General features: G+C 41.2%; 2 protein-coding genes across 5 annotated transcripts; both read left to right on the top strand.

Annotated features, from left to right (window-relative positions):
- The first annotated feature begins 203 nt into the window (after positions 1 to 203).
- Positions 204 to 6,318, top strand: acox1 (acyl-CoA oxidase 1, palmitoyl). Of its 2 annotated transcripts, none has more exons than XM_020931341.2 (14): positions 204 to 449; positions 915 to 1,074; positions 2,659 to 2,819; positions 3,040 to 3,147; positions 3,231 to 3,350; positions 3,459 to 3,574; positions 3,728 to 3,897; positions 3,962 to 4,124; positions 4,292 to 4,482; positions 4,559 to 4,738; positions 4,807 to 4,912; positions 4,995 to 5,138; positions 5,207 to 5,413; positions 5,530 to 6,318. In XM_020931341.2, the coding sequence occupies exons 1-14, from the start codon at positions 341 to 343 to the stop codon at positions 5,578 to 5,580; spliced, it is 1,986 nt and encodes a 661-aa protein (XP_020787000.2). In that variant the 5' UTR covers positions 204 to 340; the 3' UTR covers positions 5,581 to 6,318. The 2 variants fall into 2 exon arrangements, with proteins under 2 accessions (XP_020787000.2, XP_020787001.2); XM_020931342.2 differs by lacking the exon at positions 2,659 to 2,819 and adding an exon at positions 1,592 to 1,752.
- Positions 6,319 to 12,730: 6,412 nt separating this feature from the next.
- LOC110166157 (atlastin-2-like) lies at positions 12,731 to 25,598 on the top strand. 3 transcript variants are annotated; one of them, XM_055158234.1, is made up of 15 exons: positions 12,744 to 12,816; positions 13,285 to 13,392; positions 14,791 to 14,845; positions 15,009 to 15,262; positions 16,211 to 16,348; positions 16,878 to 16,982; positions 17,397 to 17,447; positions 17,729 to 17,785; positions 18,330 to 18,422; positions 19,841 to 19,979; positions 20,317 to 20,444; positions 21,030 to 21,086; positions 21,464 to 21,535; positions 21,632 to 22,063; positions 22,984 to 25,598. In XM_055158234.1, exons 4-15 carry the CDS (start codon positions 15,035 to 15,037, stop codon positions 23,092 to 23,094), a joined length of 1,611 nt encoding a protein of 536 aa, XP_055014209.1. In that variant the 5' UTR covers positions 12,744 to 12,816; positions 13,285 to 13,392; positions 14,791 to 14,845; positions 15,009 to 15,034; the 3' UTR covers positions 23,095 to 25,598. The 3 variants fall into 3 exon arrangements, with proteins under 3 accessions (XP_020787016.1, XP_055014209.1, XP_055014210.1); XM_055158235.1 differs by lacking the exon at positions 13,285 to 13,392; XM_020931357.2 differs by lacking the exons at positions 13,285 to 13,392; positions 14,791 to 14,845 and having other exon boundaries at positions 12,731 to 12,816.
- Positions 25,599 to 27,678: the final 2,080 nt, after the last annotated feature.

Below are 27,678 nucleotides of genomic sequence, written 5' to 3'. Positions count from 1 at the left end.
AGAATTTAATTTTTTTTTTAAAGTTTATATTGTGAAAATGGAAAATTATCCCTACAAAATCCGACCTTTGTGAAAATTGTCAATGTCCCGTCAGAATTCTCCAGGCCAAGCTTCCGGGGGCTGCAGTACCTGGAGCGGCCACTAGTCGGCCTCGAGCCGGGACCATAGACTGTCTACGGCCGGGACAGAGGGGGAGTGTCTTATTCAGTTTGTATTACAGATCCATGGTCCAGGGCAGTCAACTGTGGTCTAGTTCAGGTTGTGTAAGGTAACCCAAATAAAAGTCACCGTCTTCCATAACGGTTTATTACAACTATCGCAGTGTTTATTAAATAAAGTCATGAATCCGGACATTCTTAAAGAGCGACAGAATGCTTCTTTTGACGTCCAGAAACTCATTTATATTTTGGATGGTGGGCCCGAAAAGACCAAAAGAAAACGAGAAATTGGTAAGGTGCCTCATCACTTTGTGCACTTTTGCTTCGTGTTACGCAGCGTTTAATTTGTAAATAATGTTTTATGAGCATAACCCATGTATGAGCCGGCTCTTACCTGCGTCATGCAACTGCTGCTAAACTAGCATAGCATCTGATGTTTTTTGTTGTAAGCTAGCTAAGATCAGCATCATAATGATATGATTCATTTCTGAACAGTATGCTCGTTGCTCAACTCGTCTCACATCCCTATTACCAGGAAAAGAGACAGTGGATTAAATATTTTTTCATATTAAAATAGGGGTATATATATATAGGCCTATACATAAGGATCAGAGGTTTAAAAAAAATAGAGAGAGAGATTCTTTTTTTTAATTTTAATCTCGTATTCACAGTGAATGATTTGAAAACCCATGTTCTAATTTGTATGGGATTCATATTGTGTACTTTATTGTGTATTGTTTTCTCTTCTCATTTTAGTGTCACTGGTCGCAAATGATCCAGACTTTGATGAAGTGGACCCAAATTTCCTGTCTCGCAGTGAGCGTTATGATCAAGCTGTAAGAAAGAGCGCTCAAATGATCTTGAAGCTTAGAGAGTATGGCATTGCAGATCCAGAGGAGATTTACATCTACAAGAGGTAATAAACAAACCTAACCCTTGGCCGTTAGAAATTGTATCCTACCTATCAAACTTTGGTCCCAATCAAAAACATTAGGCGTGTGTGTTTTAATATTTATTTTAAAGTGATGTTTTGTGTGTGTGTGTTCACAATAGTGTCTACACATAACAGTGACACTATTATTAATGTTTCTTAAAAGTACAAAAAAAAATGCACAAAAAAAAATCTACAAAAATACTTTGAGTCTCCCAGTTCTTCTATATCCTCTGATCTTTTTGGAGCGAAGATAGCCTGCAATGTCCAGAATGTCCGCTCAAAGTCTGTGTCTTGCTATTGGGTCATAGGGAAGGCATTCTCATCTTGGAGTCGATTGATTTTAAAAAGAAAACTGGACATAATGTTCTTGTAAAGTGACCTTTTTTGTGCTGATAATGCACTCTTAAATGAGGCTACATATTTGGATCACCGATTGTAACTGCTGAATGCAATGAAAAGTTGATCACAACCTTAACAATGTATCCTTCCCTCTACACAGTATGGTGTTAGGCAACCGGCATGACACTCTGGGACTGCATAATGTCATGTTCCTCCCAACCCTGTACAGCCAGTGTGATCAAGAACAGTCCAAGAAGTGGTTACCTTTGGCCAGATCCTTCAAGGTTATGGGCACCTATGCCCAGACTGAGCTGGGCCATGGTTAGTCCTAGATTTAGCAAGTTTGGTTTCATATTTTAAATAAAGTTGAGGTGAAATGTAGGTTTTTGACAAAAGCAGTACATATGCATCAGTGTGGATGCATTTATGCAGTACTATAGTCTGTAACTGTGGTCTTTAAGGTTTTCTAATGGCCGACATTGTAAATTTTTGGAGGTGTGTAGTGAACATACCAGAAGTTTCTTGTAACAAAATGATGCATATCTCATTAGCACATTTCCTTCATTCACTTATGACGTTCATAACTCTTTAGGGAGTTATGTAGGGCACCAATTATTGTTACTTGATGTAGAGTTCAAATTGTGTTTGACAGATCGTGTCTTAATAATTCTCTAGACTCGTCAAACATACCACATCCTGTTAAATTACTACTAGTGTACTATGGTTATGCAGATCTTCCTTGGATTTTTGACAAGGAATGGTAAACTAATGTGGCAAAGAGAAAATGTATGAGATAGAAAGAGATATTTTAGAATTTGTTTTCCAAATACAACAGTTGCTATAAAATCACTTTATTAACTAACACCTAGCACCAGGTGTTTTCGTGCACATGCAAACACACAACAAAATCTGATCCTATTATGTGATTATCTCATTATTCTGCTCATCTAATTTTTGTAATGTAATGTACCCAGACTTATTCATCTAAATTCATCCATTACCTGTGGCTCGTTCCTAGTGTTCCATATCTAAATTGTCCCTTTTCAGCTGTTTATAATCATTTTTCAAAATTAATTTTCCATTTTCTGTTTCAGAATCTATATAAAAAATTTGCATGAGGTGTTAATTTGCCAAGTTCAATAATTTTCTTGGACAACGTTTTTATCGATTTACTTTTGCCTCTTCTTATTTCCGTCTCCATTACGCCTGTACTCTTGCTTGGCCTAGCTCTGTGCACCCAGGGAGGCCAGAGCCTTTGGATCTTCATTTGGGGATGTTCCTGCCTACATTGCTCAATCAAGCCACCCCAGAGCAAATGGATCAGTTCTTCATGCCCGCTTGGAATCTAGAGATCATCGGCACCTACGCTCAAACTGAGATGGGCCACGGTAAAATATTAGTAGTAGTATTGGTGCTACTTTAGTAGCTTTGGGGTAAAGGTCATATTGTGTTTTGTGCTTTAATTACAATTTTAGGACAAGATCTGTCAAACACAGTTTCCTGCTTTGTGCTTAAATATATAGGCAGTATGAGTTTAGGGACAGCTACCTTTTCTCTATACATTTGGGAAATATTTTGTAATATACTTTTACTTTTACCCTTTCATAGGGACTCATCTGAGAGGCCTTGAAACCACTGCCACTTATGATCCAGCAACACAAGAGTTTGTCTTAAACAGTCCCACAGTTACCTCCATCAAATGGTGGCCCGGAGCTCGTAGGTGCATTTATATCCTCTGCATGAATATGTAACACGTTATTAATCCTTCTCTTGTTTTCTCCTTTTTTATCCCTCTGTAGTTGGAAAGACGTCAAACCATGCTATTGTTTTAGCTCAGCTTTATACTCATGGACATTGCCATGGTCTGCATGCTTTTATTGTACAGCTCCGACACATGGACACGCATGAACCTCTTCCAGGTAACATAATAAACCAGATACCAGCCTCTCTCAAGTTTTAAATGAAACGAAGGTTTCAAAACTAAGGTTAAACTAAGGTTTAAGGTTGACAGTTTTGTATGGATTTAGGCATTTTGGTTGGTGATATTGGGCCTAAGTTCGGCTTTTGTGAAGTTGACAATGGATTTTTGAAACTGGATAATGTTCGGATTCCACGAGAAAACATGCTCATGAAATATGCAAAGGTATTGTGAGTAAAAATGTAGATTTCCTTGCAGATATTTTTAAATAACAGAAAACCATAATACATTTGATTTACTCTCACATCCTCTAAATATTTCTCTTCTTGACATTGTCCTTTGCAAGTACAGAATAACGTTTAAAAACATATATCTCAGGTGGAGCCGGATGGTCGCTATGTGAAGCCCCCCAGTGCCAAGCTCACCTATGGAACAATGGTGTTTGTTCGGTCCCTTATTGTTGGTCAGTCTGCCATAAACTTGGCTAAGTCATGTACAATTGCCATTCGCTACAGCGCTGTACGTCATCAGTCTGAAATTCGTTCCGGGTAAGTCAACATTAATCTCCTAAGAACATCAGACATTACTATTTCAACATTTAAATTCCTGTAGAGAACCTGAGCCCCAGATCTTGGACTATCAAACACAACAGTACAAACTTTTCCCTTTGCTGGCAACAGCCTATGCATTCACCTTTGTGGGTCAGTACATAAGCCAAACCTATCATCGTATCACTGGAGACATCAACCATGGAGACTTCAGTGAACTGCCAGAGGTATGTGTCAATGATTTAAGATCAAAATGAAACTGTGGAGCTCTGTTCATACGTATGTGTGTCATGGGTGTGCTACAAAACACATAACATGGGACCATTCTGTACTTCTTTGTATTAAAGCACATTGTGAAACAATTATGCCGACTTGACTTGAGTATGCTCCACAGCTCCATGCCCTCTCTGCTGGACTGAAGGCCTTTACCACTTGGGCAACTAACAGTGGCATTGAAGTGTGCCGCATGTCTTGTGGTGGACATGGTTATTCCTGCAGCAGTGCCTTTCCTGACCTTTATGTACAGTTCACTCCCACCTGCACATATGAAGGGGAAAATACTGTTATGATGTTGCAGACTGCAAGGTACAGACTCGATACCGATACGGTCTGTGTTATAAACAGTTATATTTATATATTAATTTTACATATCACGGGTCAGATACCTGGTCAAAAGCTACAGGCAAGCCAAAGCTGGTCAACAGCTGAAAGGCATTATGGCATATCTGAATGACATGGAGCAGCGTCAAGTCCGAGCCCATCCGGCCTCTGCCAGGCCAACCGTCGTGGACATCAATGACCTGAGTAACCTTGTGGAAAGCTATAAACTACGGGCTGCAACGTAAATAACTACAAATATTAAATATAGTTCAGTCATTAATTTTCTGTACTGAACGAGTTTGTTTTTAGACTTGTTGAGTCTGCTGCCAGAAGCATCCAGCAAGAGTTACAGAAGAGGAAAAGTCAAGAAGACGCTTGGAACAACAGTGCTATTGACTTAGTCAGAGCCTCAGATGTAAGTTGACATCTACCTGACAAATTTTAAATGATTACAGTTATTGTGGTATTTAAATGTACAAAACCCTGTACTGTTCCAGGCCCATTGTCACTATGTGGTAGTGAAGCTCTTCACAGAAAAGCTGAGTGAGATCGGGGACACAGCCATACACTCGGTGCTGTCCACCCTGGCTCTGTTGTATGCTCTGCATGGCATCACAAAAAACTCTGGGGACTTCTTGCAGGTCATTTGGGTTTTGCACATCTAAATATTTAGCTGTTTCAACAAAACTAATGAAAGACACCCTTGCAGGCTGGACTTCTGACTGTGCCTCAGATGCAGCAGATCTCTGTGCGTATCAAAGAGCTGCTGTGTCTGCTCAGACCCAACGCTGTTGCACTGGTGGATGCCTTTGATTTCAATGACAAAAATCTCAACTCTGTCCTGGGACGATATGATGGAAATGTTTATGAGAACCTGTTTGACTGGGCCCGGAGGTCACCACTCAATGCTACAGAGGTGGTTATCATTTTATACATTCTAACACAGCTTTCTATATTCTAATATGAGTAAGGTGCAATCTGTTTTCTTAAGGACATCAGTATTTTTTTGCAATAATACCTTTTCTTTCTCAGGTCCATGAGTCCTTTCACAAGTACCTGAAGCCTCTGCGGTCCAAGCTCTGAGTATAAGGCAGGTTGATGGACACTGCTGCTCTGAAGCGTATATAATCTCACAATATATACACATTTTGGGTTAGCGTTGATACACAGTACAATAATAATTAATAATGAGTTTGTAAATGGAGGTAAAATGTAATCACATTTGTAATGTTGCAAAATATCGCAGTATAGCATGTTGGAATGTGAACATTAAAAGTTCAAAGAAATATTTTCTAGTGAAACATATTTTTATAATCATTTATACCTAGTTTTCATTTGCAAACTATGACTAAACTATGAGATTTTTGTCTACTCTAAAATTAAATTATGCACAATTATTGTTATTTTTTTATTTTACTTGAACAGTATAATATAGTTACTATTTTAAGTAATAAAACCATTCCTTTTCTTGATGTGAAATAATGCACTTTGGATGAGGATATCCCAAATTTGTCAAAACATTTTGTAATTTTGTGTGAACTCAATCTTTGCATATTATTGCTGAAAGGAATAGGGCAGTTTTTACTTAGGATGACTTGACTATGTCTCAATCACTGTGTTTCTATGAAATTCTGAATATTTTTTTTCTAATTCATTTACTATGTTAATCACAATCAGCTGCACTCACAACTAATCTTAAAAGGTGTTGGTCTCTGGAAGCTGCCATGTGCCTGTTTTATTTTTGTTGTATGCTAAATGAAGATGTGTGTGTAAAATAGAAATTTATTTGCTCTTAATAAAACTGGGTTATATAATCACTAACAGTTGCCATCCAACTCCTCCATGCTTGAATTTGCTTCTGAAAAACTTCATAAGCAAAGGCTAATTCTCCATATGCTGTTTTTTCCTTTTTTTTTTTTTTTTAAACAGATTTTTACCGCCCTTACCTGGCCTGAGGCTTGCCTGTGCTCTCTAGTTTTCTGTCAGACCAAAGCTGGCACCACAGCAGTAGATGGTGTTGTGGAAATTTTAATGATAATAATAATCCATTAGCAAAGCCTTTTGAGTTATGAAATACAAAAACTTTTATTTTTTGTAACTACAGATATAGACAGGACAGGGCCTATTAAGCATATAAAATGGGCACCACATTTGGACACCCACTTAACTTTGTGGGTTCATTCTTTTCAGCCACAATTTTGGTACAACATAGTTTTGGTAAGTGTAATCCTATACGGCCATATGTCCTAACATCCTCACCCTGTAATGTCTACACATATTTCAGAAGAGTCACTTTTTTAAAGTATTATTTTTTTTATTTTTTTTTAGGAGTGCAAAATCCATTAATGGGGGTTAGGTTAGTGATAATCTTAAATTCTTTGTTAAATAGCTCTTTTGTCCATATGAATAAAACAGTTCTGGTGAAATGGCATTCCACAAATACTGAATCAAAGGGGATGTTACATACACAAATGTGTATAAACCAGTGTGATACACCAGATTACTAAAAGGAAGTAAAACACTGACAATGTCCTGCACCTTTTCAGAACTTGCCCAAACCAGTCTAGTCCAACCCAAGGTACCTTGGTATTTTTAACCTAAAATTTTTTTAACTTTTAACTTTAACTTTCACTGTACTCAATATTGTGACATTTACGTGGAGAATAAAGTCATGTGAGATGAGATTTAGTTGCTTGTGCCCCACACACTGTCCAGCTAGGGGCGTCCCTCCTTGGTGTCCTTCTCTGGTTTCGAGAGTATGCAGTGGCAGTCACCGGTGACATAAAGGGTATTCAACGAGATTCACCTTCTACCTGAGGACCACTCTCTTGCACGCTTTATGTGGCGTGACCTGCACTCAGACGGACCTGCAGCAGTCTTCGAATGGCAGGTTCTCCCCTTTGGCACAATTTGTAGCCCATGTTGTGTTACCTACGCCCTGCAGCACCACACAAGGGACCACGCCCAAGCCAATGAACAGCTCCGGCACTCTGTAGGACAATGCTTTTATGTCAACAACCTTTTCCAAAGTGTACCAACCCCAGAAGAAGCCCAGGACCTGGTGGACAGGCTGAGAGCCCTCTTGCTCACTACTGGATTTGTCCTTCACCAGTGGGCTACTAATGAGCCAAAAGTGATTGGCAACATATCTGAAGACCTCCAATCTACAAGTACAGAACTGTGGCTTGCTCAGTACAAAGCAGACACCTCTGAACCAACACTGGGCCTTAGCTGGCACTCTTTCTGGAGCACATCTCTCCAGTCTCCTTGGAAATGAGCTCACCCTGGACATCAAGAGAACCATGCTGTGGTCTGACTCCACCACAGTACTCACTTGGCTGAGGTCCAAGTCATGTTGCTTCACAATCTTTGTTGGCACCCACATAGCGGAGATCCAGGAGCTGACCTACCTTCATGCCTGGCTTAGCTCAAAACTCTGTTGCTGACATAACTTCTCCAGCTGAGCAAACCAAACAGACGGAGCCAAGGTCCTCCCTTTGTCCTCCCTTTTTGCTCTTACCCCAAGATGAGTGGCCCTCAGACCCGAGTGGTACCTGCACAGAGTCTCAGGACCCTGCTGAGCTCCACGAAGAGACCTTTTGTGGAGTTTCTACCATAGCCAACTCTGCCAACCCAGGCTTCAGTGAGTGTGACACCTGGACGCAGTTGTTGGAAGCTATAATCCTGCAGTTAAATGGGGCAGCCACCAGATACGGACCACCTTCTGCTGAAGACCACATTTCAAGCAGAGATCCTTGTCCTGAGAAGAGTTCAGCAGGATGTCTCTCCTGAAGAATATTGTCTCCTCAAGTCTGGCAAACCTATCAGCCACAGCAGTCGTCTCATAACACTTGTCCCTCAGTTTGACCATGAGAGTGAAGTCATCCGGGTAGGTGGGCATCTTCATCGCGATGAAGATCTTGCCTTCTACGGTCTTCACCCTTTAGCCTTGGATTCAGCTCATTCGTCACCCGCCTTCTTATCCAGGATTTTGACAGTCACCTGTGTCACCCAGGACCAGAGAGGGTCTTCACAGAGATCTAGATTTCCTATTGGATTCTGAGAGGCCGGGAAGGTGTTCGGAGCTTCCAGAGGACCTGTCCTGAGCTCCTGCTCCACAGAACATTCACTTCCACTTTAATCCTCTAGCAGCTCCTCATTTCAGAGGAGTGTGGCAGCGGAAGATTCAATCAGTCAACACTGCACTCTACACTGCAGTTGGAGCCCAACCCCTGCAAGAAGAAGTCCTCTACATGGTCTTAATGGAGGTGGAGATCATCCTGAATTCCAAACCATTGGTCTATGTCCCATCTGACGTTAGTGATCCTGATCCAGTTACCCCCAACTGCCTTTTGCTGGGCCAGCCAGATGGATCATTTCCCCAAGTGGTCTACCCTAAAGAAGAGCTCCTGAGTCTCTGGAGGTGGGAGCATTCTCAAGTACCACTTCTAGTCTCGCTTCATCCAGCTGTATCTCCCTGGACTGCAGTCCCGGCAGAAGTGGCAGTCATCCTTCGCAGACATCACAAAAGGTTCTGTGGCAATGATAGTTGATCTGTAGCTGCCTTGGGCCTCCTGGCTCGTGGGCTGCAAGGTCCAGGTATGCTATGTTATGTTAAAGAGGGACTGAGTGGGTTTGTGTTTGTGTAGCTTTCAACGGTCATTTTGTCATTGTCAATCAACGATTGACATAATTTTGGTCCGGTTTTAGAGCATCTTTATGCTTCCCGGGGAACTGACCCCAGTTTGACCCACAAAAGAGTTGTTAATATCTCACCCCGTTTATAAATCTATAATAAAGAAGATAAGAATAAGAAGATATTATTATAGTTCTATGACACTGTTGAATCTCCGGGTACCTCCACTGCGAATACTTTTTGCTATCTGTGACATCACTGTGAAGTAGGTTAAGACGTCTACATTTTCTTCCGCTTATGTGGGGCTGGGTCGCGGGGGCAGCAGTCTAAGCAAGGACTCCCAAACTTCCTTCACCCCAGACACACCCTGCAACTCCTCCAGGGGGACCCCGAGACGTTCCCAGGCCAGCCAAGAGACATTGTCTCTTCAGCGTGTCCTAGGTCTTCCCCGGTGGGACATGCCCACAGAGAGGCGCCCAGGAGGCATCCGGAACAGAAGCCCAAGCCACCTCAACTGGCTCCTCTCGACATGGAGGAGCAGTGGATCTACTCCGAGCTCCTCCCATGTCACTGAGCTTCTTACCCTTTCTCTAAGGAAGCACCCAGCTACCCTGCAGAGGAAACTCATTTCAACCGCTTGTATCCGCAGTCTTTTCCTTTCGGTCATTACCCAGAGCTCATGACCATAGGTGAGGGTAGGGACGTAGACTGACTGATAAATCGAGAGCTTCACCTTTCGGCTCAGCTCTCTCTTCACCAAAACAGTCCAATACAGTGACCACATCACTGCAGATGCTGCACCGATCCACCTGTCAATCTCACGCTCCGTCCTCCCCTCACTCGTGAACAAGACCCCAAAAAACTTGAACTCCTCCACTTGATGCAAGAACTCTCCACCCACCTGGAGAGGGCAAGCCACCTTTTTTCGGTTGAGAACCATGGCCTCGGACTAATCCTCACCCCAGCCGCTTCACACTTGGCTGCACACCGCCCCAGTGCACATTGCAGGTCTTGGTTTGATGAAGTCACCAGGACAACATCATCTGCGAACAGCAGAGATGAGATCCTGTTGTCCCCAAACCGGACCCCCTCCGACCCCTGACTGCGCCTGGAAATTCTGTCCATAAATACAATGAACAGAACTGGTGACAAAGGGCAGCCCTGGCGGAGTCCAACATGCACCGGGAACAGGACTTTCTTACTGCCAGCAATGCGAACACAGCTCCTGCTCCAGTCATACAGGGACCGGACAGCCCTTAGCAAAGAGCCCTGAACCCCATACTCCCAGAGCACCCCCCGCAGGACACCACGAGGGACCCGGTCGAATGCCTTCTCCAGATCCACAAAGCACATGTGGACTGATTCGGCAAACTCCCATGAAACCTTGAGCAACCGATGGAGAGTGTAAAGCTGGTCCAGGGTTCCACGGCCAGGACGAAAACCACACTGCTCCTCCTGGATCCGAGGTTCGACCATCAGCCGGATTCTCCTCTCCAGTACCCTGACATAGACCTTGCCATGGAGACTGAGGAGTGTGATTCTCCTGTAGTTGGAACACACCCTCCAGTCCCCCTTCTTATACAGAGGGACCACCACCTCGGTTTGCCAGTCCAGAGGTACTGTCCCAAACCACCAAGCAATGTTGAAGAGGCGTGTCAACCAAGACAGCCCCACAACATCCAGAAACTTAAAATACTCAGGACAGATCTCATCCACCCCCCGAGCCTTGCCACCAAGGAGCTTTCCAACCACCTCAGTGACTTCAGCCAAGGTGATAGACGAGTCCACCTCCGAGTCCCCAGCCTCGGCTTCCTCCTCGGAAGACGTGACGGTGTGATTGAGGAGATCCTCAAAGTATTCCTTCCACCGCCTGACAACATGTCCAGTCGAGGTCAACAGCTCTCCTCCCACACTGTAAACAGTGTTGGTGAAGCACTGCTTCCCCCTCCTGAGGTGCCAGACGGTTTGCCAGAATCTCTTCGATGCCATCCGATAGTCCTCCTCCATGGCCTCCTCGAACTCCTCCCAGCTCCGAGTTTTTTGCCTCTGTGACCGCACGGCTGCAGCACGCTTGGCCTACTGGTACCCGTCAGCTGCCTCAGAAGTTCCACGAGCCAACAATGCCCGATAGGATTCCTTCTTCCGCTTGACGGCATCCCTTACTTCTGATGTCCACCACTGGGTTCGGGGATTACTGTCACGACAGCCACCACAGACCTTACGACCACAGCTCCGAGTGGCCGCATCGATGATAGAGGCCGAAAACGAAGCCCACTCGGACTCCATGTCCCCAGCCTCCTGTGAGAAGCCCTCCTGGAGGTGCAAGTTGAAAGTCCCCCTGACAGAGGGCTCTGCCACACGTTCCCAACTGACTCACTACATGCATGGGCCTGCCAGGTCTTTCCGGCTTCCTCCTCCACCAGCAGACCCAACTCACAACCAGGTGGTGATCAGTTGACAGCTCAACCCCTCTCTTCACCCGAATGTCCAAGACATGTGGCCGGAGGTCAGATGACATGACGACAAAGTCGATCATCGACCTCCGGCCTAGGGCGTCCTGGTGCCACATGCACTGATGGACACCCTTGTGCTCGAACATGGTGTTTGTTATGGACAAACTGTAATTAGCACAGAAATTCAATAATAGAACATCGCTCGGGTTCAGATCAGGGAGGCCATTCCTCCCAATCACCCTTCTCCAAGTGTCACTATCATTGCCCACATGGGCGTTGAAGTCCCCCAGTAGAACAACGGAGTCCCCGGTCAGTGTACTGTCTAGTACCCCTCCCAGGGACTCCAAGAAGGCCGGTTACTCAGCACTGCTGTTCGGCCCGTAGGCCGACACCACAGTGAGAGACCTGTCCCCGACCTGAAGCTGCAGGGACATGACCCTCTCGTTCACCGGGGTGAACTCCAACACACGGCAGCTGAGCTGTGGGGCAATGAGCAAGCCCACACCAGCCCGCCACTGCTCCCCACAGGCAACGTCAGAGAAATAGAGAGACCAGCCCCTCTCAAGGAGTTGGGTTCCGGAGCCCAAACTGTGCATGGAGGTGAGGCTGACTATATCTCGTCAGTAACACAACCTCCTGCACAAGCTCAGTGCGTATAGTATAGTGATAGTCTCCAGTCTATAACAATAATTCAAAATTGAAATTTTGCAGTTTTTTTTGCCAGTTTTCATTAATTACTTGAATTAGCCTACCTTTTCTTTATAAAGCTTGTCATCTAACAGTGCGCTTTTAAATTTCCAATGATTTGAATTGTAGTCTATCGTAGTATTACTGAAATTTAATTCAAGAAAACAAACAAAACAAAATTCAAGTAAGTTATTTGATAAACTGTGAGAATAGAAGGATTTATTTCCGTCTCTTCTACAATGTTTACTAAATCATTAGACATAAGACAAAAGCAAACTCTTGATCTTTTTGAAAGATCTTTGTTGTTCCAGGTGAACTGGATTTTTTGTGGGTTTCTGTTTCTCCAAAGATCACAGCAATGATGTAGACAAAGTTCCAGTCTCCTCCTCAGATTATTTTTGCTTCACAAATACATTAAGTACATTGCACGTACTGACAGTGGTGCGTGCGTGTTACGTCACAGCAGTTGGCAGCGGGGCAAGATGGCGGCGGAGGAGAGTAGGTTGAAGCATCGGACTCACCAAAACAGCGTCCTAAAACACGGTAAGCGCCCGTATCTCCGGCATCGTATATCGCGTTAAAGAAACGCTACGCTTGGATCACATTTTGCACATTTTTCTTGGTTTAGAAATCGGTGTTAAATGTGTGAAGTGAGAGTAAAACGCCCAATGCTATGTTCTCCGCTGATTAATCGTAGCATCTGTCCTTCTGCATCCCGCTAAAACATCGGTCCAAACGGGGCTGAACCTGGGCTGAACTCATACAGAAATATGAGTGTACTAAAGCTAATTCTAAATATAAACCCTTACAAAACGTGTGCTATGCTGAAATATGTGGAAATGTTAATCCTTATGGTGCACTTAGAATGTAAACACGGCTATTTAACAAATATTTAGATTGGTTAAATGCGATGTTCTCGACCTAAATATGTGCTAATATTTGCTTGCCTTTTCCAAGTTTTAGTCTTTGTCATCCACATTATTACTTATTGCAAGTTTTGTTCTGATTTAGTCTGTTTCAGTGCTACTGTTTGGTTAATGATTTGGGGAATACAGCTTCCACCCTTTACACTTGACCTGGTTCTACGTTCTGACTTTCTCCAGACAGGCTTCAGCCCGGGTTAAGTCCAGAATTTGTCTGAATAATGTTTTTGCTAGTATATCAATGTGGCCACTATATTTGGAAATGTGTGTGAAATGTATTGATCACTGAAGTAACAGGTAGTTCTTAATTACTACTGCGTTGGTATTGCTTTTACCCAGGTTGTCTTTTTGATTAATTCTTTGCCTGGGATTTACAGTACACAGTCAATATCTAATAGAGATAGTACATATAAGGCTGTGTATCATTAAGAAGTTACCGATACGATACATGCCTCAATACATGGCTCACGATACGATACATATCTCGTTACATTGAGCTTTCAGTTCAGTACGATTCAATACAATACATTTAAAATTGATTCAATAGGATTCAATAAAAAATAAAGGCTAAATAATGGCTGTGATTCTAAAAGTCTTTGTTAAACCACTTCTTGTGCGAAGTGTGCATAAACAAGTTTCCTTCCTCTAAACAAGCAACAAAGCTGTAGCTCTGTTACAAAATTATTTTGTAAACTATACCAAAAAATATATATCGATATAACAGCCCACAATATCAATACTGTATCATCACATTAAACAATATGATATATCAATATTTCAATATTTTTGCACCCCTCTAAATACAGAGATATGTGATTTTGGGTTCCACACTGGTTTATACCTGCTTTATGGTCTAAGGTCTTGTCCCTGGTTTTATTTTTGTTTTTTTTCTAGGCTAGTTATTCCTCCTGGTTCACTGGTCTACTTTTGCTTTTCATCTTAATTGTTAGTTTAGCTAGGTTTTACTCCTCCTTTCAACTGCAGTGTAGTGTCTAATTCTCTCTCCAGTGTGAGTATTATAGGTTGGCTATGGTTTACAGTAACTAAAGCCCTTTTCAGTTCTGTGCTTAACATGTGAGAGTCTAGATGTACCCACCACAGTGAAACAGTTCAGAGCAGAGAGCAGTGATCCGTGAGATTTCCCATGATCCTCTCTGCTCCATAGCCTCCAGGACAGAGCAGACTGAAGAAGAACTGCATTTTTTTGTGAGTGAGTGAGTGAAGGACACTGTTTAAAATGTCTGCAGGCAAAAAAGGGAGGACAAGAAAGACTGAGCATTTATGGAGAAAGCAGGAGCTCTTAAATGTGATCAAACCAGGACTAAACCTGATTATTCACGAGATTTAACATAAGATAGGAGGGGTATCAACAAAACATGGTAGTACTACAAAGTTGTCTTGTTTCAAAAGTTTGTTCCCTAAATTTTGTCTTTAAGATGTGCTGTTTATCATAAATGAATTTTGCCAGTCTCTTCAAAAATGTAGGACTGGGTAATATGGTAATAAAACTCAAACCATGATCTCATCCTTGTGACGATCTGCTATTTTTGTAAAACCTGCATATCGTGATTCCTTGCTTTTCTGTTTAATGCAGCTTGGCCACTTTCACCACCCACTCCTCCTATTGGTCTGTCTGTGTAATGCTCTGAGTGAGTGAGTTTTTTTAAGCTTTTCTACTATGTTATAATGTTGTTCCTTCATTAAAGAGACTTACTCTAGGGGAGTGGGAGTGGCTAGGACTGTTGAACATAGGGATCTTTCTTTTTTCTGCCTTTCTCACGTGTGACCTTTGCTCCTCTGGCTCTCCTCCAGGTGATCGCAGCCCCTCGCCGTTGCAGATGCTCCCCACAGGTGCAGAGCCACAGGGGGGCTGTCCCGTGCAGCTAGTGGTGGCAGATGAAGACGAGCATTCCTTCTCTCTCCAGGAGGACGCACTGGAGAGGCTTCTGCTACGGGAGCCCGTGCAGGACATGAGTGTGGTGGTGGTGTCTGTGGCTGGAGCCTTCAGAAAGGGAAAGTCCTTCCTGTTGGACTTTATGCTACGCTACATGTACAGCCAGAAACAGGTGAGGGGGCGGAGCATGCATTCATAAACATTTTTTTCCCGCTCCCACCATACAGCTTCACCAGACTTGTTCATTTCAGAACAAATTGCTTTCACCTTGCTATTTAGCATTTGTGCATGACTTTAGCTCCTTCAATTTGCAGTGTGTCAACAGATAATGGAAGTGAGGCTGCAAATTTGCGCCATTGCCCAACACTCACACACCACATTCATAGTTCATACTATGACACGTCACCCACATTCTAAGTTCAAGAGTCTGGTCCAATTGCTCTGTTTGACTTTGCATTCCTAGAAATGCTATGGTGGCAGTCATTTTAAAGACATTTTGAGCCTGTTAAAGTTTGTACCTCTGACCCATGTACATGGACATTGTGCTTTTGTGAATGGAGCTGTGAACTTCCGTTAGCCGAGGGGGACATTCTGTGTGCACTAATTTAAAGAGGATTTTAACACAAAGACCTCAGTGTGACCAGGGCCTCAGCGAGCTTCAAAACCAGCTTTATCTCAGGGCAAAGTTCAACTGCACTCTACAGCAACACGCTTGCACTTTACTAACCAATGTAATAGTGACAGAGCATATTATTCTTCTGGGGCATGACCTTAACTATGAGTGGGATTGCCTCTTCAGATCTGACTTGTAACTTGGCCTGTTGATGTCACTGATTGGTGTCATTGACTTGTCTCCATAGAGAAATAAAGATGATTCAAACATTCATAAATCTCTCTAAATGCAACTTTGAGAGGGTAAAAAAGTATAACATGATTAAAAGCTCTGAAAAATAGGTTTTGCTCAGTATGTCTCCTTAAATATTGTTTGAAGGTGTTCTGTCTCAGGGTAGCTGTGGCTTGTGTCAGTGGGTGTGTCTGAGGCTGTGTGGGTAGGTGTGTCAGTGGGTGTGGTTGTACCTGTGTAGGTGTGGCTAACTCTTTGGCGCTTGTTCTGTTTCAGGGCAGCTATGACTCGTGGCTGGGAGGAGAGGATGAGCCCCTGACCGGCTTCACATGGAGAGGAGGCTGTGAGCGAGAGACCACCGGGATCCTAGCCTGGAGTGAAGTCTTCGTCGTGGATAAACCTGACGGATCACAGGTCTGAGACGGGACCAGACCAGAATAGATCAGACTAGTCCGGGGGGGTTATACTGGCATTCATTATTTATTTCGATACCTCGATGATGGTAAAAACACACTTCCTCTAGAAAATATGATGTGATTTTCACATATCCTGTGTGGTCTGTGGGGCTACACCAGTTTATGTGATCTGAAATTGCTCAAGAACATTCTAAAACGAAAACAAATTTTTCCATGTATTTGAGCACAATCTTGCCCCAGTATAGATATATTGTATAAGCAGCTCCTGAGGTCCAAATAAGTCCACTGTGTACTGTTGAAATACTAGTTAGTGGCATTACTGTCATGGCAATACTGTGCTCTGGTTTCTGAAAGTTGTGAAAAGCTCTGCCGTATATCGGTAAACTTATTGCAGTGAATAAGAAGGAAAGTGGGAAAGTTTGGACCACTGCAAACGGTTTAAAATGGACTACTTATTTTTCTCATGTTTCTAAGACAGAAAAAATCAGGTACAGAACCTTTAACTTTATGTAACTTTTATGTTTCAGGTTGCAGTTCTCCTGATGGACACACAGGGGGCGTTTGACAGTCAGTCCACCATTAAAGACTGTGCCACCCTGTTTGCTCTGAGCACCATGACCAGCTCCATCATGGTGTGCTTCCTCTCACACACACACCACGCTGTTTATTACAAAGACTTAAAAAAGACATTGTGCTTGTGTCTGCTATAAAGTTTTGATTTATGGCGCCATCATTGTAATAATTTGGTCATTTTAAATTGCAATGTTAATTTGAAATATAAGATATAATTCTGCTCTGCTCTAACTCTAGCATAATGTAACATAACTCTAGCTCTGACTTGGGAGTGACTTGGCTCTGAGCGCAAAGGGAGGGGGATTGAGCGTTAAAAGTGAAACTTATTCAACATGTTAATATGTTGATTTTTGTGAATATAATATTTTTAAAGTAATGAAAGTTAACATGGTCATCCAAATGTTATGTGTTGCCAATTAATACCCCATAGAAGTGAAACACCCCTTCTAATGTTTTTAATGTTTGTGTTTCAGGTTTATAATCTGTCACAGAATGTTCAAGAAGATGATCTACAACATCTACAGGTTAGTAATGATCCAAAGTGGTTCATATTTAGACCAGGCAAGGAGACTCCTTGCACAGTTGATGCTCATCAAATATTCCCCATTTTGTTTTTGCTCTATTTAAAATGTTGTTGTTGAAAAAGAAAGAAAATGTTAATCCAGTAATTTAGACCTCTCTACAAATATTTATCTGTATAATGATATATCTTGTTTTTGCCAAATTGTTAAAATTATATTGTGCTTAAAATAATATTGATATTGGTATTGTCCAACTCTACTACAAATCTTTTTTTTTTTCAAAGCTCTTCACAGAGTATGGGCGCCTGGCCATGGAGGAGGTTTATGAGAAGCCATTTCAGGTACAGACCACAAAACAGAATATTAAAGGAACTGTAGAGTGCACGCTTACTTTTTTTTTTTTTTTTTTTTAAACCCGAGTTCCCAGAGTTTTAAGCTGCAGATAGAGGACACACTTTTTCTTATTCTCTGTATATGAACATGCCATGCCTCATGTGAACTCAGAACCTCCAGACTTCAATCACTGCAGAGGCTGCACTAGCCGTGATTAATGATTGGCTGCAGGTTTGGGTAGTGAGGATTCAGATTAATCAAACAGCATATAAAATAAGTACTGTATGAACATGTATGAATCTTACAAAATACAACTCTTGAGTAAGCCAATTAAAGGTCTATTTGTTTTTTTTTATAGAGATATATTCACTCAACTCATTTTGATAATATGAGCTCAAATTGCCTCTAAAATACAGCTCAACTTTTGAAGTCGGCTTTAGTTTGTAGCCTCATTTAAACTGTCCTGTGTTCTAATTTCACATGAAGTAATAGATCAAGGTTTACAAAAAAAAATTTAAATAAAAAAAACCAAACACAATGTCTGTTTTTCAGAGTCTTATGTTTCTGATCCGAGACTGGAGTTATCCGTACGAGCATCCATACGGATTGGAGGGTGGCCGCAGCTTCCTCGAGAAACGCCTCCAGGTGAGTGGAACCTGGACTGGATATGGGGCCGGATCTGGGGCCAAATCTGGGGCCGGACCTGGAGCTGGATCTGGGGCCCTATCTGGACTCTGATTGGATCTGGAGGACTTGAGTAAAAAAATATTCTTATAGTTGTATCTGTCATATAATTGGCTAATTTTTGTGTATTAGAGGAGTTTTGGCCCAATGTACAAGATAGTTGCTAGGTAACAGTTATGGAATTCCCTAGTCTGATTATTTTCAACCAGGAAGTATATTTTAAATCCTAAAAAATGCCCTTAACTGTGTTTTAATAAAAATAAGTAGTCCACCTTGTCACTTCAAAGTAGGATTATCCCCTGACCTGTAGCAAAATAAATTTAGGATATTACATATAAGCTTCTTTAATTAAATGTTTTGTTGCAGTAACAGCTAAAAACACAGAGAGAACAACACCGAGCATGAGCTTTAGTTCCATTTCATTCGATCGTCAGAAGAATTAACGATTGATTATCGATTAATCATTAACGTTTTTATATTAAAATGATCATCATTATTATTACTATCTGCACTACTAATCTGCATAAATAAATTCAACTTTACGACATATAAACCGTAACGACTCTAGAGCCACATCAATCCGTTTTACATTATAATGTGTTTAATGCAGTTTTGCGCAAGTCTCACAGAAACAAAACCTAAAACCGCATCGCTAATTTGCATAAACTAAGCGAAGATAAAACTACAGCTCTTGTGCGCTGATGCGGTCAATTTCTGTTGGATTAAAAGACATGACTTAGTCGAATACAGGTTAGTGTGACCATATTTGCGTTTGTCAAAACCAGGACACAGTACGGTGGGTGGGAGATGGGGACTCGTCATTGACATTGCGCTACTCTCACCTGACAAAGCTTTTTCCCACTGGACACTGAAACATATGTTCCTGCTTTGTACACTGTGCACATGGCCTCCCACTTGTCCCGAACGCAACAGAAAGCGTGGAATTTCTTGTACAAGTCATCGTTAAATACGCATTTGTGCTTCAGTACGTTGCAGACTGACTGTTTGTGTCTGCTCGCTCCTTCTGAGTGCAGAGAGCTACATGTACGGACCCCTGTTTGGTCACGCTACGCACAGCAACCTACATTCGGTTTGTCGATTAAAATTAACGTAATCGATGAAATTCTTAATGATCAATTATCGATTAATCGATTAATCATGCCCATCCCTAAATACTACATTACACTATACCTGCACATGCATGTGTCTGTCACTTAGGCTTGGCTGTGGTTTTATATAGATACTTTTCAAATACATCCCCAAAGTAAATTATTATTATGGGACCACACACAGCGGTGCAGAGCCAATTAAAGTTACTGCAAGGGAAATTCTTGTACGGCGACAGCTCTATTTTTTTGTGGTTTGTCTGCACTGTTCAGGTGAAGCAGAACCAGCATGAGGAGCTGCAGAATGTCCGTAAACACATCCACTCATGTTTCTCCAACATCAGCTGCTTTCTGCTGCCTCACCCCGGGCTACGAGTGGCCACCAATCCGCACTTCGATGGGCGACTCAGGGGTAAGACTCCTCCAAAACCTCCACCAAAACCTCCACCCAAAACTTCATTATCTACTACTCATTGCAATTTAAAATGACCAGACCTAGGACTGTACACACACCAGCATGCACTTCAGTGGTCGACTATTGCTAATCACTATGTATAGTAACGATACTAAAATCAAACTCGATTACCTGCTTAAATGAGTGCCTAGTTTCAATACTGCTTTCAGCCCTATCTTGTATTGTTCTTTATTCAAGGCTTGGGTGTTCAAAAAAATGTCTGTTTTGAAGTACCCCGTATTCATGCCCACTGCTCTATACTTACTTGTAATTACTTGTTCTGTCCCTCTTCTAGACATCGACGAGGACTTCAAGTCTGAGCTTGTGAACCTGGTTCCTCTGTTGCTGTCACCGGAGAACCTGGTGGAGAAGGAGATTGGAGGAGAGAAGGTCACCTGCAGAGACCTGCTGCTCTACTTCAAGGTTTGACCTCCTCACTGTCCACACTTTGTAGTTTGGGTTTGTTCAGAACTACTGTGGTTGACTAATTTGATTGGTGTTGTTTTAAAGAAAAGTCTCTATTTTAGTACCAACCTAAGGTCTGTAAACTGAACTGTACCTTTTTCTGTATACATTCAGGTTTAATAACTTGACTCAATAAATACTTAAAAAATTTAAGGAAAAAAAAAGCTCAAAATCAGAACCTGAAAAAATTCATTACGGTTTGTAGTGGTTAAAAGTTTTTCTTCACTTTACACATTCATCCTATTTAGTCACCAGTTTTCACAACTTTCAGAGACCAGAGTTTATTATGACGGTGAAGTTAGCATGCTAGCTGCAAACGTACTGATTATTAGACAATAAAATGCTTTATAATTAGGTGCAGACATTACACAGTAGAGTTACATTGTTTAAGCAGCTCTTGAGGTCAAAATATCTACTGGGGCAAGATACATTTTGTTCATACATAGGAATAAATCTGGTACGGGCCCTTGAAATCAGGATTGTTTTCTTACTTGCTCTTAGTTTTACCATTGCACTTCATTTATTCTCCTTAATTTGTTTCAGGCGTACATGAAGATCTACCAGGGAGAGGAGCTGCCACACCCTAAGTCCATGCTGCAGGTTAGACCCAGGAATAATGTTGCCATGATACTAAAATTTCAAACTCTTATTTTGATACTGGGGAATAGACTTAACACTCAATATCAATTCCAATACCACGATGATTAAAAAAACAAAAAACAAAGACAATAGAATGCCATTTTCAACATTAAATCGTAGTACTTTCTTTAATATTAAAATGTGGTCTTATAGCTGTGTAATCCCTCTGTCCTCCAGGTCTGTTCCATGGTGGTTCAGGGGTATAAACTAATATATGTGCTTTTACTGTAACTGCTCAAAATCATTCTTAATACAGCACTTTTAACAACCCTACCCAGGACTAGGTCAGGAAATGTCTCTTTAAATGTGCTTGATCAATAATTGTTTGAATTTTATAGGCCACGGCCGAAGCCAATAACCTGGCAGCTGTAGCAGGAGCCAAAGAGATCTACAACAGAAGCATGGAGCAGGTACATATGAGTGAGCGTCTGATACACACAGGAAGGGCATTTGACACAAATTAAGATGGGAGGGCACACACAAATAATTCTGGTCCTGTGTGTCAGATCTGTGGAGGGGAGCGCCCGTACCTGTCGCCGTCGGAGCTGGAGCGTCACCATGGCGACCTTCGTGAGGTGTGCGTGCGTCACTTTCGCTCGGTGAAGAAAATGGGTGGAGATGAGTTCTGTCGGCGCTACCAGACTCAGCTGGAGGCGGAGCTAGAGGACATGTACTCCGCCTTCTGCAAACACAACGACGGGAAGAACCTGTTTCATGCCGCACGCACGCCCGCCACGCTCTTCGTGTTAATGGCGGCCATGTACGTGATCTCCATGGTGACGGGCTTTGTAGGTGTGTCCTCTGTGGCAGCGCTGTGTAACCTAGTGATGGGCGCCGCCTTGCTGGCTCTGTGCGTGTGGGCATATGTGAAGTACTCCGGAAAGTTCAGAGATGTGGGCGCAGGCATCGACCGAGTGGCAGACTTCCTCTGGGAGCAGGTGAGAAACAGAAAGAGGGTTATAACAAAATTCTAAAAATTAAATATAACTACGGTTCGATAAATCTGACCTCCACTGATATAACTGTTTTATTTAAAACTACACTATGAAACTTTTCTGGTGTAAAGTCCACCATTTCATATCTACATGGAGAAGTTATCGGTCTCCCTTGGCATTTGCTCAAAAACACCTTTTATAAACAGTAACTGATTTTGTGATTACAGTTCCACAGGTACACTTTAGGCCACAAGTGTCTCCCCTGTCTAATCAGTGGAAACATTGTGCACCTTTTTAAGAACAGCTCTTCTGATTTGTATCTTTTAGATAGCTAAAACTTTAAAACAAAAACTAACTTTACATGTTTCTTTTTATGCTCTCAGAGGACTCCTGGAAAGGTGAGTTTAAATGTGGCTGCAGATGAACCTCATGGAGCTTCATCATTTATGTTTTAACACACTGCATCATATTTTGCCCTACACAAGCATAAAAATTGCACGTAATTTTTAGAATGCATTAAAAGTGAATGGGGAGGGCCATCAGCACAATGTGCTCCTGGGGCACCTATAGCACACACACAATTGCATCAGAAAGATCTTGCATTTGCTGTCATCAGTCAGAATTCAGTGCTGCATGCATACATCCCGCTGGAGCGTGTGACTGTGCGGCTGTGGTTTCGTGAGATTATGCACATATGCACATTATGCACCTTTTCAGATGTGTGTGTTTTTTTAATTTTTTGTTTGAATTTTCAGTCTAGATATACTTCTGATATGTCCATGTCCCAAATTATTCATTCTCAGTTTGCAAAGTCCTTGTTCTCTACCACAGCTGTCAAATTATTTAATGATTGTTGACAGGTTTTCACACTTGATTTAAACTTCAAACTTTTGAATGGTTTTGTTTTGTTTTTTAAATTTCAGATGTTGTGTAAAATTGTGGAGGTAGCCCGGAGTCGTGTGCCGCTGATGAACCTGATCCCTCTGCCGCGACCACGACTTGCGACCAACAACAACATCAAGAAGAAAAACTAGAGCTGCCACTTTTGTCGCTCCTCTTTCTCTCTCCTCCCTTCCTCCTCCCTTCCTGTTCTCCTTCCCTCTGACTCACTCCTCTCTACACCCCTGTCTTTCACCATACTCTCCTCCTCCTCCCCCTCGTCCTTCTCTTTTCCCCTCCTCCCTTTTCCTCACTCATCCACTTCGGGAGCAGACAAGCATTTTCTGGATCTGCTTAAATCAAACACAAAATGAACAAACCCAGACACAATCTTCACATTTGTCTGACCCACCAAAGTTTACAGCTTTACTCCGCCACTTCATAACTGTCATTTTGGGGAGAGTTTCACAGTTTCTTTATGTAGTCTGATTTAGAATAAGTTTTGTCTCTGAAGTCTTAAGTTAGGATTGGTATTGTAAGAAGACAACAGACTGTAGTTGAAACTACAACTAGATATTTTCCATTATTTAAGTTTAATGACATTTGTGGTTGTGGTAAAGTAGCCACAGCTGCCTACTACTGCAAGTGCTACTACTACTATTACTGCTACTGAAATTGGGAATAGAACCACTGACATTTGGGTTAATTGAGCCTCTACTTACTACTCCTACTTCCAGTCTCTCATCTTTTCAATTAAACTCACAGTATGCAACTTTTTAGCCAGAAAAATTTGCTAAAAGTGTGTTTTTTCTTTTTTAATTGAAAAACATGAGTCCTTGCTGTGAGCGGGCTTGCATTTCCACAAACGTTGCTAATTTAGCCTGGAGGAGGGCCTTCTTCAACTTGTTTCCGTGGGAATATTGTTGGAGAATGTTCCAAAGTATGGTTTTCACTTTCAATTTCCTTGGATTATGGAGGTGAAGTTCCGCCTCCAGTTACATACTGTACCTATAATCACTTATTTATTGGCTATGAAGACATGATTTTGACAACATCTAGTGACCAAACAGTGCACTTCAGCCTTGTACTCTTTTTATTTAATTTTTTTAGTTTGAATTGTGAAACTGTGAAATTTCCCTAAACACATTTCTTTCTCGACTGAACCTGATTATGTCATGACTCCTGCTGATTTTGAAGCTGTTTTTGTCCCTGGTGGGCTTCCGTAGACCTCCCTATGACTGTAGACTGTATCGGAGCACTATTTATTGATGTACAGCTGATTCTTGATAGTATTATGTATGTAAAGAAGGAGTTTTTATCTGAAGTGACTGAGCACATGCTATTCCAAACCTTTGAGATTTTAGCTGTCTGAGTAGTTTACAAAATTAAGTTTTGTTGAGATGTGGACCAAGGCTTTGTCCACATTTTAATAGATTTTGCTTGAGTTTTAACATTGAAATTTCACTTATAAAACATATAGGACCAAAGCATAGCAGTTTCATTCCATTTTTGTTTTTTCAACATGAATCTTAAATGCAGGAACCATTAAGTTTGTGTTTGGTGTGGACAAATCCTTCAACATCAACTAAAATGAAGGAATTGAAAAACGGTATCTAGATTTTAGTAGTTTTGAGTTGACTAAAGCTGCCCTGTGTAACTTCTCTGATGGAGGTTCTACCTCCTGCTTGTCTCCATAGATGTTCTTGTTTTTCCCAGAATGTTGCACAGTGTGGCTTTACACTTTTCTACCTTATATGTATTGTATTACAGGTGTATTTGTTGCTACAAAAATGAGTGTAAAACATGCATTCTTACTGTGATCGAGATCTCTTCACAGATCGGACCTGTAACTTGGCGCTACCTACTTATTTCTATGGAGACACTGTGAAACATTCCAGATGAAGTAATTCTATTCTCTTTGGAGACAAACAGGAGAACATTACAGCAGAAAAGTTGCGTAATTGTACTTTTTAAGATGGTTGTAACACTGGATTGATTGTTTTGCCCGTTTCAAGATTTCAATTTCCCTTTTGGAGATTTTGTAATTGAACTGACTTGACTGATCTGTCTCCATAGCAGCCTCACTCACTTTTTAAAAATGCATGTTAATCATTTTTCAAGGTATTTTAAGCAATAACAACACCTGTAATTGAAAACAAGCTAATTAAAGAAGTTTAATTTAAATGCCAATGGAGAGTTACACAGTGCACCTTTTGATCTGAAATCTTGAAGATTATTTGACTTTTCCAAACTAGTCCAATCCACTTGTTTGTAAATTCTAGTCATTTTAATCTTTTCTTTTGACATTTGCACATTCTGCCTTGTGATTCTTTTTGGCACCAAAACTCTGGATCATTCCTCATTCTTAGTAATTCCATAGTTTTTCCAGATGCTTAAATCTTGTACAGACATTTTTACTGCAGTTTCCACATGGACCACATGGCGGCGCTGCATATGTACAAATGCTGGTTTTCTAGAGACTTTTGGAGCTTTCCTTTTGATTTGGTTCACACTGAAACGCAGGACATTTTGATTAATTTGAGAGAGAATCCTTGGTGTAAATAACATAAGCACTACAGACCATCTTTATTTGGTTTCTGTTACATTTTAATTTAATTTTTAATTTATTACAATAATAAACAGAACAACTATGGATTAACTCTGGCTCTGCTGCATCTTTAGTTCATGTTTAATTGTTTATGTAGTACAGAGGTGGGTAGTACTCATTTATTCAAGTATTCAAGTTTTATTATTATTAATTTTTTTTTTACTTATAGAAGTAACAGTATTCTTACCTCAGTAAAAGTTTTGGTTTACTTACAGTGGTCTTTTCACTGGAAGTAAATTTTCAAGCGACAAAAGTGTTATGTTGGCAGTATTGATGATGTGAACATTTAAACATTGTGTTTTTTACACCACTTGCGAATTATCCGTGTGGTATTAGATTTCCTTTCTGTAAAACGTAAACAAATGTGCGCAAAACTGCACTACACACTTAATAATACTTAATAACACTTAATATCAGATGGTCCGGTGTGTAGCACTTAAGGTGCTTTCTGTACCCTTTTTATAGTATTTGGTTATGGCAATGTGGTTACCTTTACCGTGTGTGCTAGAATGAAAGGGAATATAGGCCACATGCAGAGAGATTCTAGATACAAATGAGCCTGAGGGAATAACAACAGAGGACACTGACAACACTTTGAGTTAAAGTGATAAATGGTTTGTAATTAAGTTCAATTATTTGTGGATTTAAAGAAACAGCGTGTGGTTTTACCCCAAATAAAATAAAAGACTACTATAGCCGGGTATACTTTTAGGTCCTTTTCAATCCTTGTCCAATGTTCAATGTGTTTGTAAGCAGTTGGGCTTCAAGCTGCCATTGTTCGACTATTCAGGCTAGGGCTCGCCTAAAGATGATCCTTTCTCCTCTGCACGTCTGCAGTTCCCAACTCCGACCCAAACAAGAATTCTGACCTAAAGATAAGGCTCTTGTTACTGTTTATATTCTTCTCAAAATAATAATTAACATGTTGTAAGACAATAAAGTTCAAAATATTTACATTTACAAAATTACCATTTGAATAAACCAAATAAAATAGCTTAACTGTGGTAATAAAGTAATGTTACTTGTTCCATTTTAGGAAGGCATAGTGCACCTTTAAAATAACACAAAATAAAATAGCTTTTGTCATCTACTACTACAAAAGCTGAATGGATTTCAAGGTTTGTCTATCCAGCTTTATCTCTGAATGTGAGTGGTAAAATGTCTAACGATATCAACAATCTATTACAGACTGCCTAGAAAAACAAACACCATTATGTCAAAAGAGCAGTGGGGGCCCAAAGAGGCAGGAGGCCTTGAATTATTAAGGTTCTCTGATTTAAACTACATGTTTAAGATCAAGTGGGTCAGACAATGCATTGGAAACCCTGACTCCATATGCTATTTTATCTCTAGTAATGTCTTTAATGACGTTGGGGGTCTTTCTTTTGTGCTGGGATGTAATTACAGTGTTACAAAACTTCTCTTAAAATATGTGGTTTTCAGCAAGCGTTGTTGGCATAAAAAGTATGCTATAAGCATAACTTCTCTCCATATAAATGTCTGGAATAATGAATGCATTACAAAACAAAATAAATCAATATTTTTAACTAAATGGTTCAATAGAGAAATGATTTATTGATATTTTGATGATATTTAATGACTGGTCCTATGAAATCTTTATTAGTCTTTATTAGTCATCTTATATAAATATAATTAATAATAAAAATGTTATTATAGATTATGGATATATGGCCCGTATAGAAAGACACACCTGCACAGTGAGGTTCCTCGCGCGGCGCCTGATCAAAACAAACGTCAAATTGTGTATTTTCACTGTTTTTACGCGCTGTTTTAACACAAAAATCCTTTATTTTAAAGTGAAATGATTTTATTCACTTGAAGGGGGGGCTGTTAAACCCTTTACCCTGGCAGAGCTGGGGGGTCTTCGGCTGTAGGACCCAGAGAGGACCCGGTCCAAGATGGCGCAGCCCGGTGTCGAAGCTGAACTCTGAAGGTGAGAGCGAGATTTCCCTTTTTAAGGTTGTTTTTACACATTTAAAGGACAGGGGGTGTGGTTTGGTTAAGATATGGTTACAGAGTGGCCCTAACTTTAATACTGATTGGGGTGACTGTATTTTAAAACAATACATCAAGGAAAAACTTTGTGCAAACCCTGATCCGGGTGAGTTAT

The sequence above is a fragment of the Boleophthalmus pectinirostris genome, unplaced genomic scaffold, assembly GCF_026225935.1.
Source record: "Boleophthalmus pectinirostris isolate CB_2022bp ecotype Guang Dong unplaced genomic scaffold, ASM2622593v1 HiC_scaffold_22, whole genome shotgun sequence".
NCBI lineage: Eukaryota > Metazoa > Chordata > Actinopteri > Gobiiformes > Gobiidae > Boleophthalmus > Boleophthalmus pectinirostris.
The sequence above is the reverse complement of the archived record's forward strand: the minus strand, read 5'-3'. Positions and strand labels throughout refer to the sequence as shown.